This window comes from Carcharhinus amblyrhynchos, chromosome 11, assembly GCF_965287045.1.
Source record: "Carcharhinus amblyrhynchos chromosome 11, sCarAmb.v2.hapA, whole genome shotgun sequence".
Lineage (NCBI taxonomy): Eukaryota > Metazoa > Chordata > Chondrichthyes > Carcharhiniformes > Carcharhinidae > Carcharhinus > Carcharhinus amblyrhynchos.
In genome coordinates this window covers 16,198,112-16,211,330 of record NC_137334.1, presented here as the reverse complement: position 1 = coordinate 16,211,330, position 13,219 = coordinate 16,198,112, and the positions used below count along the sequence as shown (strand labels likewise).

The following is a 13,219-nucleotide window of genomic DNA, read 5'->3' as shown; positions in this document are numbered from 1 at the left end:
GACACTGGAGAGGATGTAGAGGAAATTTACTAGATTTATTCCAGGATTGAGGGCTTTATTTAGTGGAGCAACTGAAAATGTCAGACTTGTTTTTCTTGGAGCAGAGAAGACAAAGGGGAGATTTAATCAAGGTGCTCAAAATTTTGAGAAGATTACTTCAATTGTCGGTGCAGGCTTGATAGCGCAGAAAGAGATCGTTCGGCCTATTAGGGTCCTATGATCCTATTCTACCTTTCTATGTATAGAAGATGTTTTTGCTGGCAAGAGGTTCAATAACCATAGGACACAAGTTACAGCAAATTGAAGGAAAAAGCCAGGAAGAAAGCTAGGATATAGAAGGCACTGCATGAAAGGGTGGCAGAGGCAGACTGAATAGTAACTTTCAAAAAAGGTTAAAAACTGGGTAAGTCAAAATATGCAGTGTTCTAGGGAAAAAAACCGGAGAGGAACTTGATAATTTATTCAAAGAGGTGGCATGGGCACAATAGGCTGAATAACCACCTCCTGTGCTGCATTATTCTGTGAAATAGTATTCTAGAAAGATAAAATGTCCAAAGCCTGTTGAGAGACAGGTGTGATTGCATGCTAACCCTGATCCAGACACTCGTTCCCTTTTACCACCAGTGTGAAAGTGTGCAATGCAGGGTATGTTTGATTGGATCAGTTGAAAATATTAGCACTAGTTATGCAAGGGCAGCAGGCTTATTTCAAAGAACAGCTGTAATTCAACCTTTCCATTTTGATGTTCAAATGACTAACGTGTAATACCTGGGGATGGGTGGGAGGAGAGTGTTGGTGGCAGGAGAGTTGTCAGAATCTCAATCACTGCTTATTTGCTCTCACTGTGGAATAGCCTCCGATAACTAGTGACACAGCTCTATGAAAGAGAGGTTTGCACTTACATAACAATCTGAGATGCCCCAAAGTGCTTTTAAACCAATTTAGTCATGTGGACTATAGTTATTGCCAATTTGCCCTAAGCAAACTCCCACAAACAGCAATATAATAATGACCAGAACTTCTGTTTTAGTAATGTTGGTTAAGGGATAAACATTTAATGACCGAGAGACCGCTCTACTGATTCTTTGAAATAGTATCAAGGGAGCTTGGACATCTTCAGAGGGTAGACAAGGCCTTGATTTAAAGTCCCATTTGAAGGTTAGCACCTATGACACTCATAATAAAAAGAGAAAATGCTGGAAATACTTCATAGTGGAGTTGCATCTATGGAGGGAGAAAGAGCTAATGTCTCGGGTCACAGACCTTATGTCAAACCTGAGGAAACTTAGAGAGGTAATAGGTTTTGAACAAAACATAAGAACATAAGAAATAGGAGCAGGAGTAGGCCATCTAGCCCTTCAAGCCTGCCCCGCCATTCAATAAGATCATGGCTGATCTGTCGTGGCTCAGTTCCACTTTCCTGCCCTCTCCCCATAACCCTTAATCCCCTTGCCTATCAAAAAAGGATAGGGTGGGACGAGGACAGAAGAAAGATCAGTGATAGGATAGAAAATAAGAGATTAAGAGAACACTTTATTTGATTTATTATTGTTACATTATAAAATTGTAGAACCCCAACAATGCAGAAGGCCATTTGGCCCATCGAATCTGCACCAAAAAAAACCCACTCAGGCCCTATGCCATAACCCCACATACTTACCCCACTAATCCCTCTAACCTACATTTCCTGGGACACAGAGGTGCAGTTTGGCATGGTCAATCAACCTAACCCGCACAGTTTTTTTTTGCAAAGATTTTCCTTTCGTCAGCAGTGATTTGCTGCTGATTGCACAATATTAGTATCATTTGAAACACCCCATCTAATGTTGCCATGTGCTTTAAAACCTGGCTACATTCATGCTTGGGCTAATAAATGACACTTATGCCACAGAAGTGCAGATATCTCAAACAAGAGTTCAAGCACTTCCCCACGGCTTTCAGCACTTTTAACATTGCACATTGCTATCTACAGCGGGCAGGGAGGAGAAACTTAATTGAGCCAGCCACACAAACTGTAGACTCAAGTCTAGGTATTCTGTGGTGGGGAAATCATCCCAACTCCCCAAAGCCTTTCCAGCATCTACAAGGCACCAGTTGGGAGCATGATGGATGGAATCCACTTACCTGGATGAGTAGAACTCCAAAAACACTTGCAAGTCGACATTATCAAGTGCGCAGAACTGGTCAGTACCTCATCCATCTCTTTAAACGTTTACTGTGTCCAGCACCAACTCTACATGGCTCTGGAGTGTGCCACCGATGAGATGCACTGCAAGATTTTGCCTAGAGCAGCTTCAATAGCATCTTCCCAACCCATAACCTCTACCACTTAGGGCAAGGGTGGCAAGTGCAAAGAAACAGTAGCACCTGCAAGTTCCTTTCCAACTCTCACACCATCCTGACTTGGAATTAGATTGCCTTCGCTATCACTGGGTCTGCATTCAGTACCTAGAGGGTTGCAAGCTTGTGTTGAGTTTCACTGGAAATGCATGCAGCTTCAGGTTGTTGATGCATTTCATCATCACCCCTGGCAGACTCAATTCTGCTCAATTGAATAAAGCTGGACATGTATTTACTTTAGTTGAATTGAGTTTGTATTTGTTCAAGATGAACAGGGTAAATAGCCAAAACTATACTCGTATCCTCCAGGGTTATTTGGGGAGTAAAAAGAAACTTATAGGATTTGGGCAAGAGAAATGTAACCTTGAGCAGGGCTGCTTCGGCACTCAGAAATATTTTATAAACTGACTTTGCAACTGAGGAAACAGTTGTTTGGTTGGAGCTTGGAACTTTGCCCAGTATATGCTGGCAGACTGTGCAGTGCCTGGATTAATCTTGGTCACCCTTTTCACTCAATCATAATGAAAATGTTGCTGAATTATCCTGGTCAATATCTCGTTGAACAACTGCCAGCAAGTGTTACACTGATTAATGCCACATTGCTTGTAGTCTCTGTTCTGTGGCAAATGATTGGGTCAGTGAGGATTTGCCAGACCACAGGGTGTCCTTCTGCAGCAGAAGCATAACTGAAGAAGAGTAAAGTGTATGAATCGGAGATGGTTTATTTTCCATTGACTCACCTAGATTTAAAATCTCTCTTCCCTCATCCTCTCTATCCTGTTGTCTGTGTAGAGATGCTCTGAATCAGTGTTATTGATTTTTGTTTTTTCTTCTTCCCACTTATTTCTCTCTCCTAAATTCTAAACTGATGTCCATCTTAGAATCATAGAATCCCTACAGTGCAAAAGGAGGTCATTTGGCCCATCAAGCGTGCGCCGACAGAGCGTCTTAACCAGGCCCCCCGCCCCCCCCCCCCCCCCCCCCATCACATTGCTACAACCCCACGCATTTAACCCATTAATCCCCATAATCTACACACCTTGGGACACTGAGGGGCAATTTAGCATGACCAATCAACCTTGACTGTACATTTTTCAGACTGCTGGAGGAAACGCATGCAGACACTGGGAGAATGTGCAGTTTCTGCACAGACAGCGACGCAAGACTGGAATCGAACCCAGGTCCCTGGCGCTGTGGGGCAGCACTCAGACAATTATAGGACAGCATGGTCAATCAGAAAGCAGAAAGTAGACTAAAAGCCACCAACTATAGGCCACTGACAAGTGAACTGTCAGAATTCTATGTAATTCCAGCAAAATGTCCAGTTGAGTCCACTGATAGAACAGACCTTGAGGTTTGAACCAGTTTTCCAATAAAAATGGTACAGAAACTAGTAAAAACTATTTGCCATACTGCTTCTTTGCTTTTTTTCCCCCTCTTCCTTTGGATCTTTAAAACTTTCATTCTTCCCTTGTTTTCCCTTTCATGTGATTCCTTTTAAATGTAATTGTAATTTGTATGGTTTCCCTTATTTCTATTTCTACCATTACTCTTCCTTCTGTGTTTTTAATAGTACAAATGCCATTGCTGGTGACACCCAGGTGTGATATTTTGCTTCAGTGGCTGTTCTGTCTTCTGATCAACCTGAGTAGAGTGATGTAAGATGTTTCCTGTAGAGGTTTTCTGAGTGCACTAATAAATACCATCGCAGAGTCGCCTTTACTTTTCTGATTGCGGTACAAAATATAGATTTTTTTTTAAAAAGTCACTGGTTTGAAATGAGAAAGGTGCATGTTCATAATATCCAGAAATTACGTAATACTTGGGATTGATGCTACATGAAGTAAACTCCAACTGGGTCTCATGTTTGGATTAAGATATGTTCGGGCAATCCATTGTATCTCACAGATTCATAGAGGTTTACAGCATGGAAACAGATCCTTCAGCCCAACTTGTCCATGCTGCCCTTTTTTTTTAAAACCCCTAAGCTTACCCCCAGTTGCCCGCATTTGGCCCGTATCCCTCTATATCCATCTTATCCATGTAACTATCTAAATGTTTTTTAAAAATAGAGAACTCTAACCTTACCAGAGGAGTTTTCCTACGTTGTTCAGGAAGGTGGATACTTTAAACTGCAGGGTGGAAACCTGTGTGTCATTGTATGCGCGTCCAAAGGTTATAAAGTTTATTTTAATGCCACAAGTAGGCTTACATTAACCCTGCAATAAAATCGCCACACTCTGGCACCAGTTCAGGTACATTGAGGGAGAATTTTGCATGGCCAGTGCACCTACCCAGCACGTCCTTTGGAGTGTGGGAGAAAACTCATGCAGACTGCGCACAGAGAGTGATCCAAATCAGGATTTGAACCTGGGTCCCTAGTGCTGTGATGCAGCAGTGCGAGCCACTGGGCCACCGAGCCACCCCATGTGCAGGTTAAGTGGATTGGCCATGCTAAATTGTCCACAGATGTGTAGGTTAGGGGGATTAGAGGGGAAAATATATGGGGATAGGGTGCAGTGCTCTGTCAGTGAGTCGATGGGCTAAATGGCCTCCATCTGCACTGTAGGGATTCTATGATTTCTCTGTGTGGTATAATAAGACTAAATTTAAATCCCAAATATTTCTGGTGCTTGCATCTTTACACGTTTTATAGACACGAACATGCAATGGTGTGGTGGGAACACTGTTACTGAAAGGTCATCTCGCTCTATGTAATGTCAGTCTGATACCATTCAGTGAATTGAGGGTATATTGCAAGAAGCTATGATTATATACTTGTAATTGTGGCATTAGTTTAACTGCACTAAATTCACTGCCAGAGATGTCAGGTTGCTTGGAAACATCAAAGAATTTACACTAACAAGAGATCATTCTCCCTCCACTTGACCTTTTTGGGAATCTTTAGCTCAGCCTTTAATAGCTTCCTTGGTTCTGTCTCTGCAGAATACGATGAGATCAGCAACAAAGACTTCTAAATGAATCTACACGGCAGTATTGGAGGTTCTACTAGACAGTATGCGAACTGCGCCAAAGCAGTGAATCTTCTGCTGTCTTGATGAAAGTGCTTCAAAGGGGGGATATACCGTACAGGAGGGGTTTTTCCAGGATGCCTTTGGACAAGTGATGCCAGAAAATAAACCCATGAATGTGAATCAAAAAGAGACAGGAAGCATCACTGGTAAGAGTGGAAACAAAACTCTGCATTTTAAGAGACAAGAATTCAGTTCAAATTTTCTTTTGCTTGTAACGTGGGACTTGAATATAATTGTATGTTGCAAAATTCAACAGCCTGTTAATTACTGATTAGACTCTGACGTCAAATGAATTAGAACATCCATGAGAAATGAACTTGTAAGTTGGGGGTGTTCTTAATGTCATGGTAATGGTTTGCAGATGTAGTGCTGAAGACTGGCAGAAGTTTTGATGCGACTTAGTTTTAATTAAAATGTCCATTGATGAGAAAATTGCTCTCACTTCTAAGCCTCCAATTTGAATCCAGCACAGGTGGCCTGAAAGTTTTTTAATTCTCTTGCTTTGGCTGTCCAAAAATTAGATCAAATCAGTTTGACTGCCAGCAGTCAGCATAGCTTTATGTGGGGCAGGCCATGTCTTTCTCACTTGATTGTCACCTCCTCAAAAAAAAAAATTAAAGGGATTGATGAGGGGAGAGCAGTGACTGTTGTGTACGTGGATTTTAGTAAGTCTTTCGACAAGGTCACTCATGGTAGGCTCATCCAAAAGACTAAGATGCATGGGATCCATGTGACTTGGCTGCTTGGATTCTGAGTTGGCTTGTCTATACAGGTCAGAGTAGTGGTGGAAGGGTATTTTTCTGGCTGGAGATCTGTCACTAGTGTTTTCCGCAGGGAACCGTACTGGGAACCTCTGCTGTTTATGAAAAATATACATGAAAACGTAGATGGGTGGGTTAGTAAGTTTGCAGACACCACAAAGATAGGTGGAGTTGTGAATAGTTGAAAAGATTATCAAAGGATGCTGCAGATATGGGCGGAGAAATGGCGGATGAAGTTTAATCAGGCAAGTGTGAGGTGTGGCACTTGAGGAAATCAAATGTTAAGATCAAGTATACAGTTAGTATCTTGGGGTTCAGATCCATAGCTCCCTGAAAGTGGCCACAGCAGTAGATAAGGTGGTAAAGAAGGCTTATGGCATGCTTGCCTTTATTGGTCAGGATGTTGCATACAAGCTTCAGGATGTCATGTTGCAACTTTGTAAAAAATTTTGTTTGGCTGTACTCAGAATATTGCATTCAATCCTGGTTGCCACATCTATAGGAAGGATGTGGGGGCTTTGGAGAGGGTGCACAAGAGGTTTACCAGGATGCTGCCTGGATTAGGGTATGGACTATAAGGAAAGGCAGGACAAACTAGAGTTGTTTTCTTTTGGAGCAGCGGAGGCTCTGAGGAGACCTGATGGAAGTCTATAAAATTGAGGGACGTAGTTATGGTTGATAGTCAAAATCTTTTTCCCGGAGTTGAATTGTCTAATGCACTTAAGGTGAGAGGGGGAAAGTTTGAAGGAGATTTGAGGGGTGAGTTTTTTACACAGAGGGTGGTAAGTGTCTGGAACGCACTACCAGAGGTGATGGTGAAGGCAGATACAATAGGGTCTTTTAAGGAGCTTTGAGATGAGCACAGGAATATGCAAGGAATAGAGGAATATGGATCAAGGGCAGACAGAAGGGATTGATTTAATTTGGCATCGTGTTCAGTACAACAGTGTGGGCCAAAGGGCCTGTTCCCTGTTGTGCTGTTCTGTATTCTAACATCGAAAATTTTATAAGTGGATCGTAAAAGAATGTATTGATGCAGTGCTTTATCGTGTCTCAGTTCTTCACATGAAATTTATGCACTGTGAATTTTTATAAATGTAAGCTTCAATTGTCTTAAATGCCTTTAATAAAATATTGCCAAGAACTTACTCAATCACAGAGGATTATTGAGGAAAGGATTGGAGGTTTTTGAAAGGCAGAGGAATTTAGGGGGGAGCATTCCAGATTCTGGGACTGAGACAAAGGAAAGTTGAGCAGTGGAACAGGAATGTGAAAGAGGGCTGAGTGAGGAATAGGTATTGAGATGTTGGGGCGTAGAAACATAGAAAATATGAGCAAGGGGAGGTCATTCGGTCCTTCGCACCTGCTCCACCATTAATTTTCATTTATAATGATTGGGACAATTTGCAAATATGAGGGCTGACATAAGGTATAGGTGATTAGTCTGAATCAACATAGTTTTATGAAAAGGAAATCGCATTGGAAATTGATTTGCCTTTGCTGCCTTAATTGCTTGCTGTACCTGCAACTGGCATAGTTAGTCTTTTATTGCAAGGGTTTAGATTACAAGAGTAAGGAAGCTGTGCTGCAATTGTTCAAGAATTTGATGGAACCACATTGGGGAGTACTCTAATGTATCCAATTACGGTTATGATGCTGGTCTGATGAACTTGAAGATGTCACTGAAATGTGTGTCCCTGTTGCTGTTACCAGATGTGTGCAACAGTGAAGATTTGCCTGAAGTGGAACTCGTAAGCCTGATAGAAGACCAGCTGGCCCAGTACCACCTGCGGGCAGACTCACTCTACCTCTATCAGAACAAGGACTGGGAGCAAGTGCCTGCGTACCCTGGCCATGCATCCAGCGAGCTATCTCCTGCCCAGGCCGAAGAGACTTTCCGCTACATGAGTAAGTTGTCCAATCGTTGAACTAATCAAATGAATTATTCATTGTCCCAGAGTGTTTTGGTTTGTCGTAAAGCAAGGGTCCTCACTGCTGACTGTGAAGGAATCTTGCTGAGGAGTCATTCTGCCAAGAATTTCACCTCTATCGGTGTGCAATCTATTGATACTGCAATTGATTACTGCGTTCTTCACTGGAGGTATCCCAGCATGGAGCTGCAGTGATATTCAGGCTGTCTAAGCTGTCAGTTGCATTAGAGGATTTTAACGAACAAAGAAACAAGAAATAAAAAGTGACAAAATAAAAACACTTAAATACGTCAAACCGATTGGATTGGAACATGCTTTCGGGTGAGGTAGAAGCCAGAATATTTGTGGTAGAGGTGGGAATTAGTTTGAAAAAAATAATCTATTTGATCAGTTAACAGCACTCAAGCCCGTTTTCAAATTTTATTAATCAAATTGCAGTTACGTTTTAAGGGGTTTCAAATGGGGCAAAAAAGTTGAAGTTATTTCTGATTTCGGTGATTGCCAGATCCAGCTAGATCTGTGACCATGAAAGTTGTTGGTTCATTGGCAACCTCCCCTCCCCTTGCCCCCCACAAAATCAGGTCCATTTTCTCTGTTTTAAAGGCAAATTATCCTGTGATCCACCTAAAATATCATGTTTTTGTATATTTATTTATTAGTCACAAGTAAAGCTTACGTTAACACTGCTATGAAGTTACTGTGAAATTCTCCTGGTAGCCACACTCCAGCGCCTGTTCCGGTCAATGCACCTAACCAGCACACCTTTCAGACTGTGGGAGGAAACTGGAGCACCTGGAGGAAACAAGAAGACAAGGGGAGAACGTGCAAACTCTACACAGATGGCGACCCAAGCTGGAAATCGAACCCAGTCCTTGGCACTGTGAAGCAGCAGTGCTAACCAGTGTGCCAGCCCTAAATACTCAACTTCTAAGCTGACCTCGCTCTCCTTTCTTTGTCAGGCACAGCATGCTATACTCTCATTAGTAGTCAGCCTTATCTTTCCAACCCACAAATGAGTGTTTTACTTACCGGTATCTTATAACTGGATGCAAGGGAGGGGGCAGGCAACTAAACTATCTTGAGTGAAACTGCATGGGAGTTTAAAACATCCTCACACACAGCGTACCTCATGGAGTAAATGTCAAAGATAGTGACTACCCCCATCGGCGGTTCACTTTATTCTCCGTGTTTGTCAGCCCAAGATTTTTGGAGGGAGTTTTTGAAATTTTGGAAGGACGTCTAAAGTGAGTGTTGAAATCACTGCAATGTAGGAAACACAACGTAAAACTCAAACAGCAGTGTGACAAGGAACAGGTAATCTGTTCAAGTGATGTTGATGGATAAATACAACGCCGTGGATCTTTTATGCCTGCCCGTGAGATCAAAGCGTGCTTCATTTTAATGTTTCACTGAAGGGCAGCACTTCCAACAGTGCTGCACCTCCTTGGAGTTTCAGTCCAGATGTTTTGATCACATTGAGGACAAGCATTGACACTTGATAGCCGAAGGGATCCTGCTTTGCAACTGATTAAAGTGTCTTGGCACTGTTCCTTGGACTAGCATAGACCTGCTTCTCATGGCATTGGGCCCAATACTTTAACCCAGCATTTGTGTCATTAAGAAACAGCAGAGCTGGTGCAGAATTGAATCTTGACTCAAATTAACATGTTAATTAGCTACTCGAGCACTTGGCTATTGTATGGAATTAAAAGATGCCCTTAGTTCTTTCTTCTGACTGGCTGCATAAGTGTGGTAAGTAAAATCTCAGAAGGTAGAATTGTTAGGCTTATATAAAGGTAGTGGAATGTGTTTGAGATAAATGAAATCTGTTGGTGTAATCTGTGTGCGCTTGGAATTTTCAATTTTTCTGGTAAGCCTCTTTCAATCGCAAATCCTTTGTGGTAGAAAATTTCCTACCACCTCCAAGATCCTTGCTTCCATTTTTTCCCTTTACTCTTCTGTGAGATGTGGGTGTTGCTGGCAATGCCAGCATTTAGAGTCATAGAGGTATACAATACAGAAAAAGGCCCTTTGGCCATCATATCTGTGCTGGTCAAAGACCATCCACCTAATTATTCGAATCCTGTTTTACAGCACTTGGCCCATAGCCTTATATGCCTTAGCACTGTATGTGCACATCTAAATACTTACAAAGATGGCAACCATCCACACCAGAGATTCACTTTTATTTTCAGTGTTTAAGTCAGCCCAAGTTTTTTTGGAGGGATTTTTCATGTTTTAAAGGTCAATTTATATGCTGACATTAAAATACTTAAATGCTATGAAGGTTTCTGCCTCCGCCATTCTTTCAGGCAATGAATTCCAGATCCCACCATCCTTTTGTGTGAAACAGTTTTCCTCACATCCCCTCTCAACCTCCTGCACCTTATCTTGAATCTATACCCCCTAGCTTTTGATCCCTCCAAGTGGAAAAGTTTTTTTCCATTCCTAATTGCCCTTTGACTAAATGGCTTGCTAGGCCGTTTTAGAGCGTATTTAGACTCGGCCATATTTCTGGAGTTACATGTTGGACAGACCAATTTAGTGCTCATTAGTGAACCAGATGGGTTTTTACGGCAATCAATGAAAATTCTATGGTCACCAGTACTGAGAATAGCTTTCTGAATTTTGGATTTTATGAATTGAATTTAAATTCCACCAGCTGCTGTGGGATTTGAACCCATGTCTCCAGAGAACTAGCCTGGCCTCTGGATTACTAGTTCAGCGACGTTATGACTTCATAGAATCATGGAATGTACAGTGCAGAAGGAGGCCAGTTGGCCCAACAAACCTGCACCAACAGTAATCCCATCCACGTCCTATCCCTGGTAACTCTACGTATCTACCCTGCTAATTCCACTGACACTAAAGGGCAATTTATCATGGCCAATCAACCTAACCTGCACATATTTGAACTATGGGAGGAAACCGGAGCATCTGGAGGAAACCTACGCAGACACGGGGCGAAGAATGTGCAGAGTCTGCACAGACAGTGGTCCAAAGCCAGAATCAAACCCAGATCCCTGGCAGTGTGAGGCAGCAGTGCTAACTACTGTGCCATTGTACCAACTTTGTTGTCAACTATTCTCCTTTGTCATCTCCTCCATTTGCTACATAAATTGTCTTTTCACCTAGAATTTTATTTTTTTCCATGCTGTTGGCTTTTTTGTACCAAGGTTGGTTCACCGCAGAACTAAACATCTTTAACTACTGATATTTACCAACAACTGATTTGAGATTAAAAAAGCTATTTTATAGAAAAGTATTTTACTCCATTCTTAAAAGTTACAAAGCCAATGCGCAGAGTGGGCCGGGCAGACCCAGATCCATCTTGCTTGCTCCAAAAACCAAATTTAAATTGAATCCAATTCATGGTCCCCACAAGAAAGGCAAACAAGATCCAAGCTGATAAGATAAGGCATTACATCTCATCTTGGGCGTGATCCAACACTTGATCTTAGCCAAAAAGCCAAGAAAGCTATTTAGCTACTGGTAGCAGAATTCTGAAATCACATGGCGTCCAGTGACCTCAGGCGGCAAGTAGATGCTCAGCCAGCCCTTACTGGAGGTCTGCAGATTGTCCCATCTATGGTTATTGTGACTGACTAGCTTTCGCTCACCCAGTCTTCCATATTAATTTATCTGTGCATGCTACTTCTTGGGCATTTGATAGTTTATGAAGGCTGCTGAATAACTGGTGGTCTTGTGCAAGACATCAGAATGATGGAGATTTCTCCCCAGACATCAGATTTCTCTCAGACACCCCTCTCCATTATGGGGGTGGGGCATTGTTCCTGTCTTTGGTATTTATCACCCACGTTCTCCTTAACACACTCTGGGAATTACTGGCTAAGGAACAGTCTGCTTACAGGCACCTTTGGGGCAGGGCGAGGTGGGTAGTGTGGGGAAGTGATAGGTGGAATCTTCTCACTTCAGTCTTTGCCAGAGTAGCCAGATGATGTCCTGATCATGGGCCTGATTGACTGATTTGCACTCCTAGCTGCTATTCTTTCTTGGAAATCCCAGCCCATCATTATTTTCTGGCTCTTTTCCACCCTGCACCTTCCAGAATCGGCCTTCACTGGGCAAGGAACAATCTGCCTGAGTAGATGGTTGCTGCACATTCAAGATACTGTCACTAGCTCTGCCCTATTGTTGTACTGTGTTATCTACTGTGACAAAATTGATGTTGTCCCGGATGTTTACCGGTTCTTTCTACTGCTGTTTCTATAGACTTGTTATCAGTGGTCTCATCTTGTAGCGAAAGAAGGACTTGCTTTTATATAATGACTGCCACGATCTTGGGACATCCCAAAGTACTTTTAAAAAAATGCTATTTTTTGAAGTATAGTCATTGTAGGAAGTGTGAAGTCAATTTACATGGAACAAGATTCCATAAACAGCTCTGTGATAGTGATCTTAAAATCAGTGATGTTACTTTACGAATAGAAACTTGGCTAGGATAATGGCCAGCTATTTTTTGCAAAAATGCCTGGGTTCTTTTACATCCACCTGAGAGAGCTGATGGAACCTGGGATGAACATTTTGTTGGAAAGACCCCCAGTAGTGCTGCACCCTCTCAGACATGCTGTGATGTGTCCACCTGCATTGTGTTTTAAGCTATTGGCACGGGATTCCATGCACAACCTTCTGTCTCAGGCTACCCACTGAGCCACAGCTATTTCAGGGAGATTGGTTGCGCTTTGGTTCATTTGATATAGTGTGTTGGTGAGACCACATCTGGAGTATTGTGTCCAGTTTTGGTCTTGTCAGTCAAGGAAGGATGTGGTGGCATTGGAGGCAGTCTAGAGGAGATTCACCAGATTGATTCCAGGGATGAAAGGTTTGATGTACGAAGAGAGATTAAACACTTTGGGCTTGTGCTTGCTGGAGTTTAGAAGGACGAGAGGGGATCTGATTAAGGTTTATAATGTTCTAAAAGGGATTGATAAAGTAAACATAAACCAAATGTTTCTCCTTGTGGGCCAATCTAGAACAAGCGGTCGCACATATGGGTTGAGAGCCAGTAGATTTAAAACTGAGATGGGGAGAAACTACTTCTGGCAAAGGGTGGTGAATTTGTGGAATTTGCTGCCCTATACTGTGGTGGAGTCTGAATTGTTGAATAGTTTCATGAAGGAGATAAGATATA

At 42.3% G+C, this 13,219-nt stretch overlaps 1 protein-coding gene and 1 pseudogene across 4 annotated transcripts in view; one reads left to right on the top strand and one right to left on the bottom strand.

Moving 5' to 3' along the window:
• The window catches only part of trak2 (trafficking protein, kinesin binding 2), a 71,286-nt gene that overhangs the window by 18,702 nt on the left and 39,365 nt on the right, over window positions 1–13,219 (top strand). For all 4 annotated transcript variants that reach the window (XM_080198612.1, XM_080198615.1, XM_080198613.1 and 1 more), the window contains 2 exons: window positions 5,287–5,521; window positions 7,850–8,044. In XM_080198612.1, the coding sequence (XP_080054738.1) occupies window positions 5,467–5,521; window positions 7,850–8,044 (250 nt within the window). In that variant the 5' untranslated portion in view covers window positions 5,287–5,466. The remainder of the gene's footprint in view (window positions 1–5,286; window positions 5,522–7,849; window positions 8,045–13,219) is intronic.
• Window positions 11,325–11,549, bottom strand: LOC145350438 (U2 spliceosomal RNA; annotated as a pseudogene).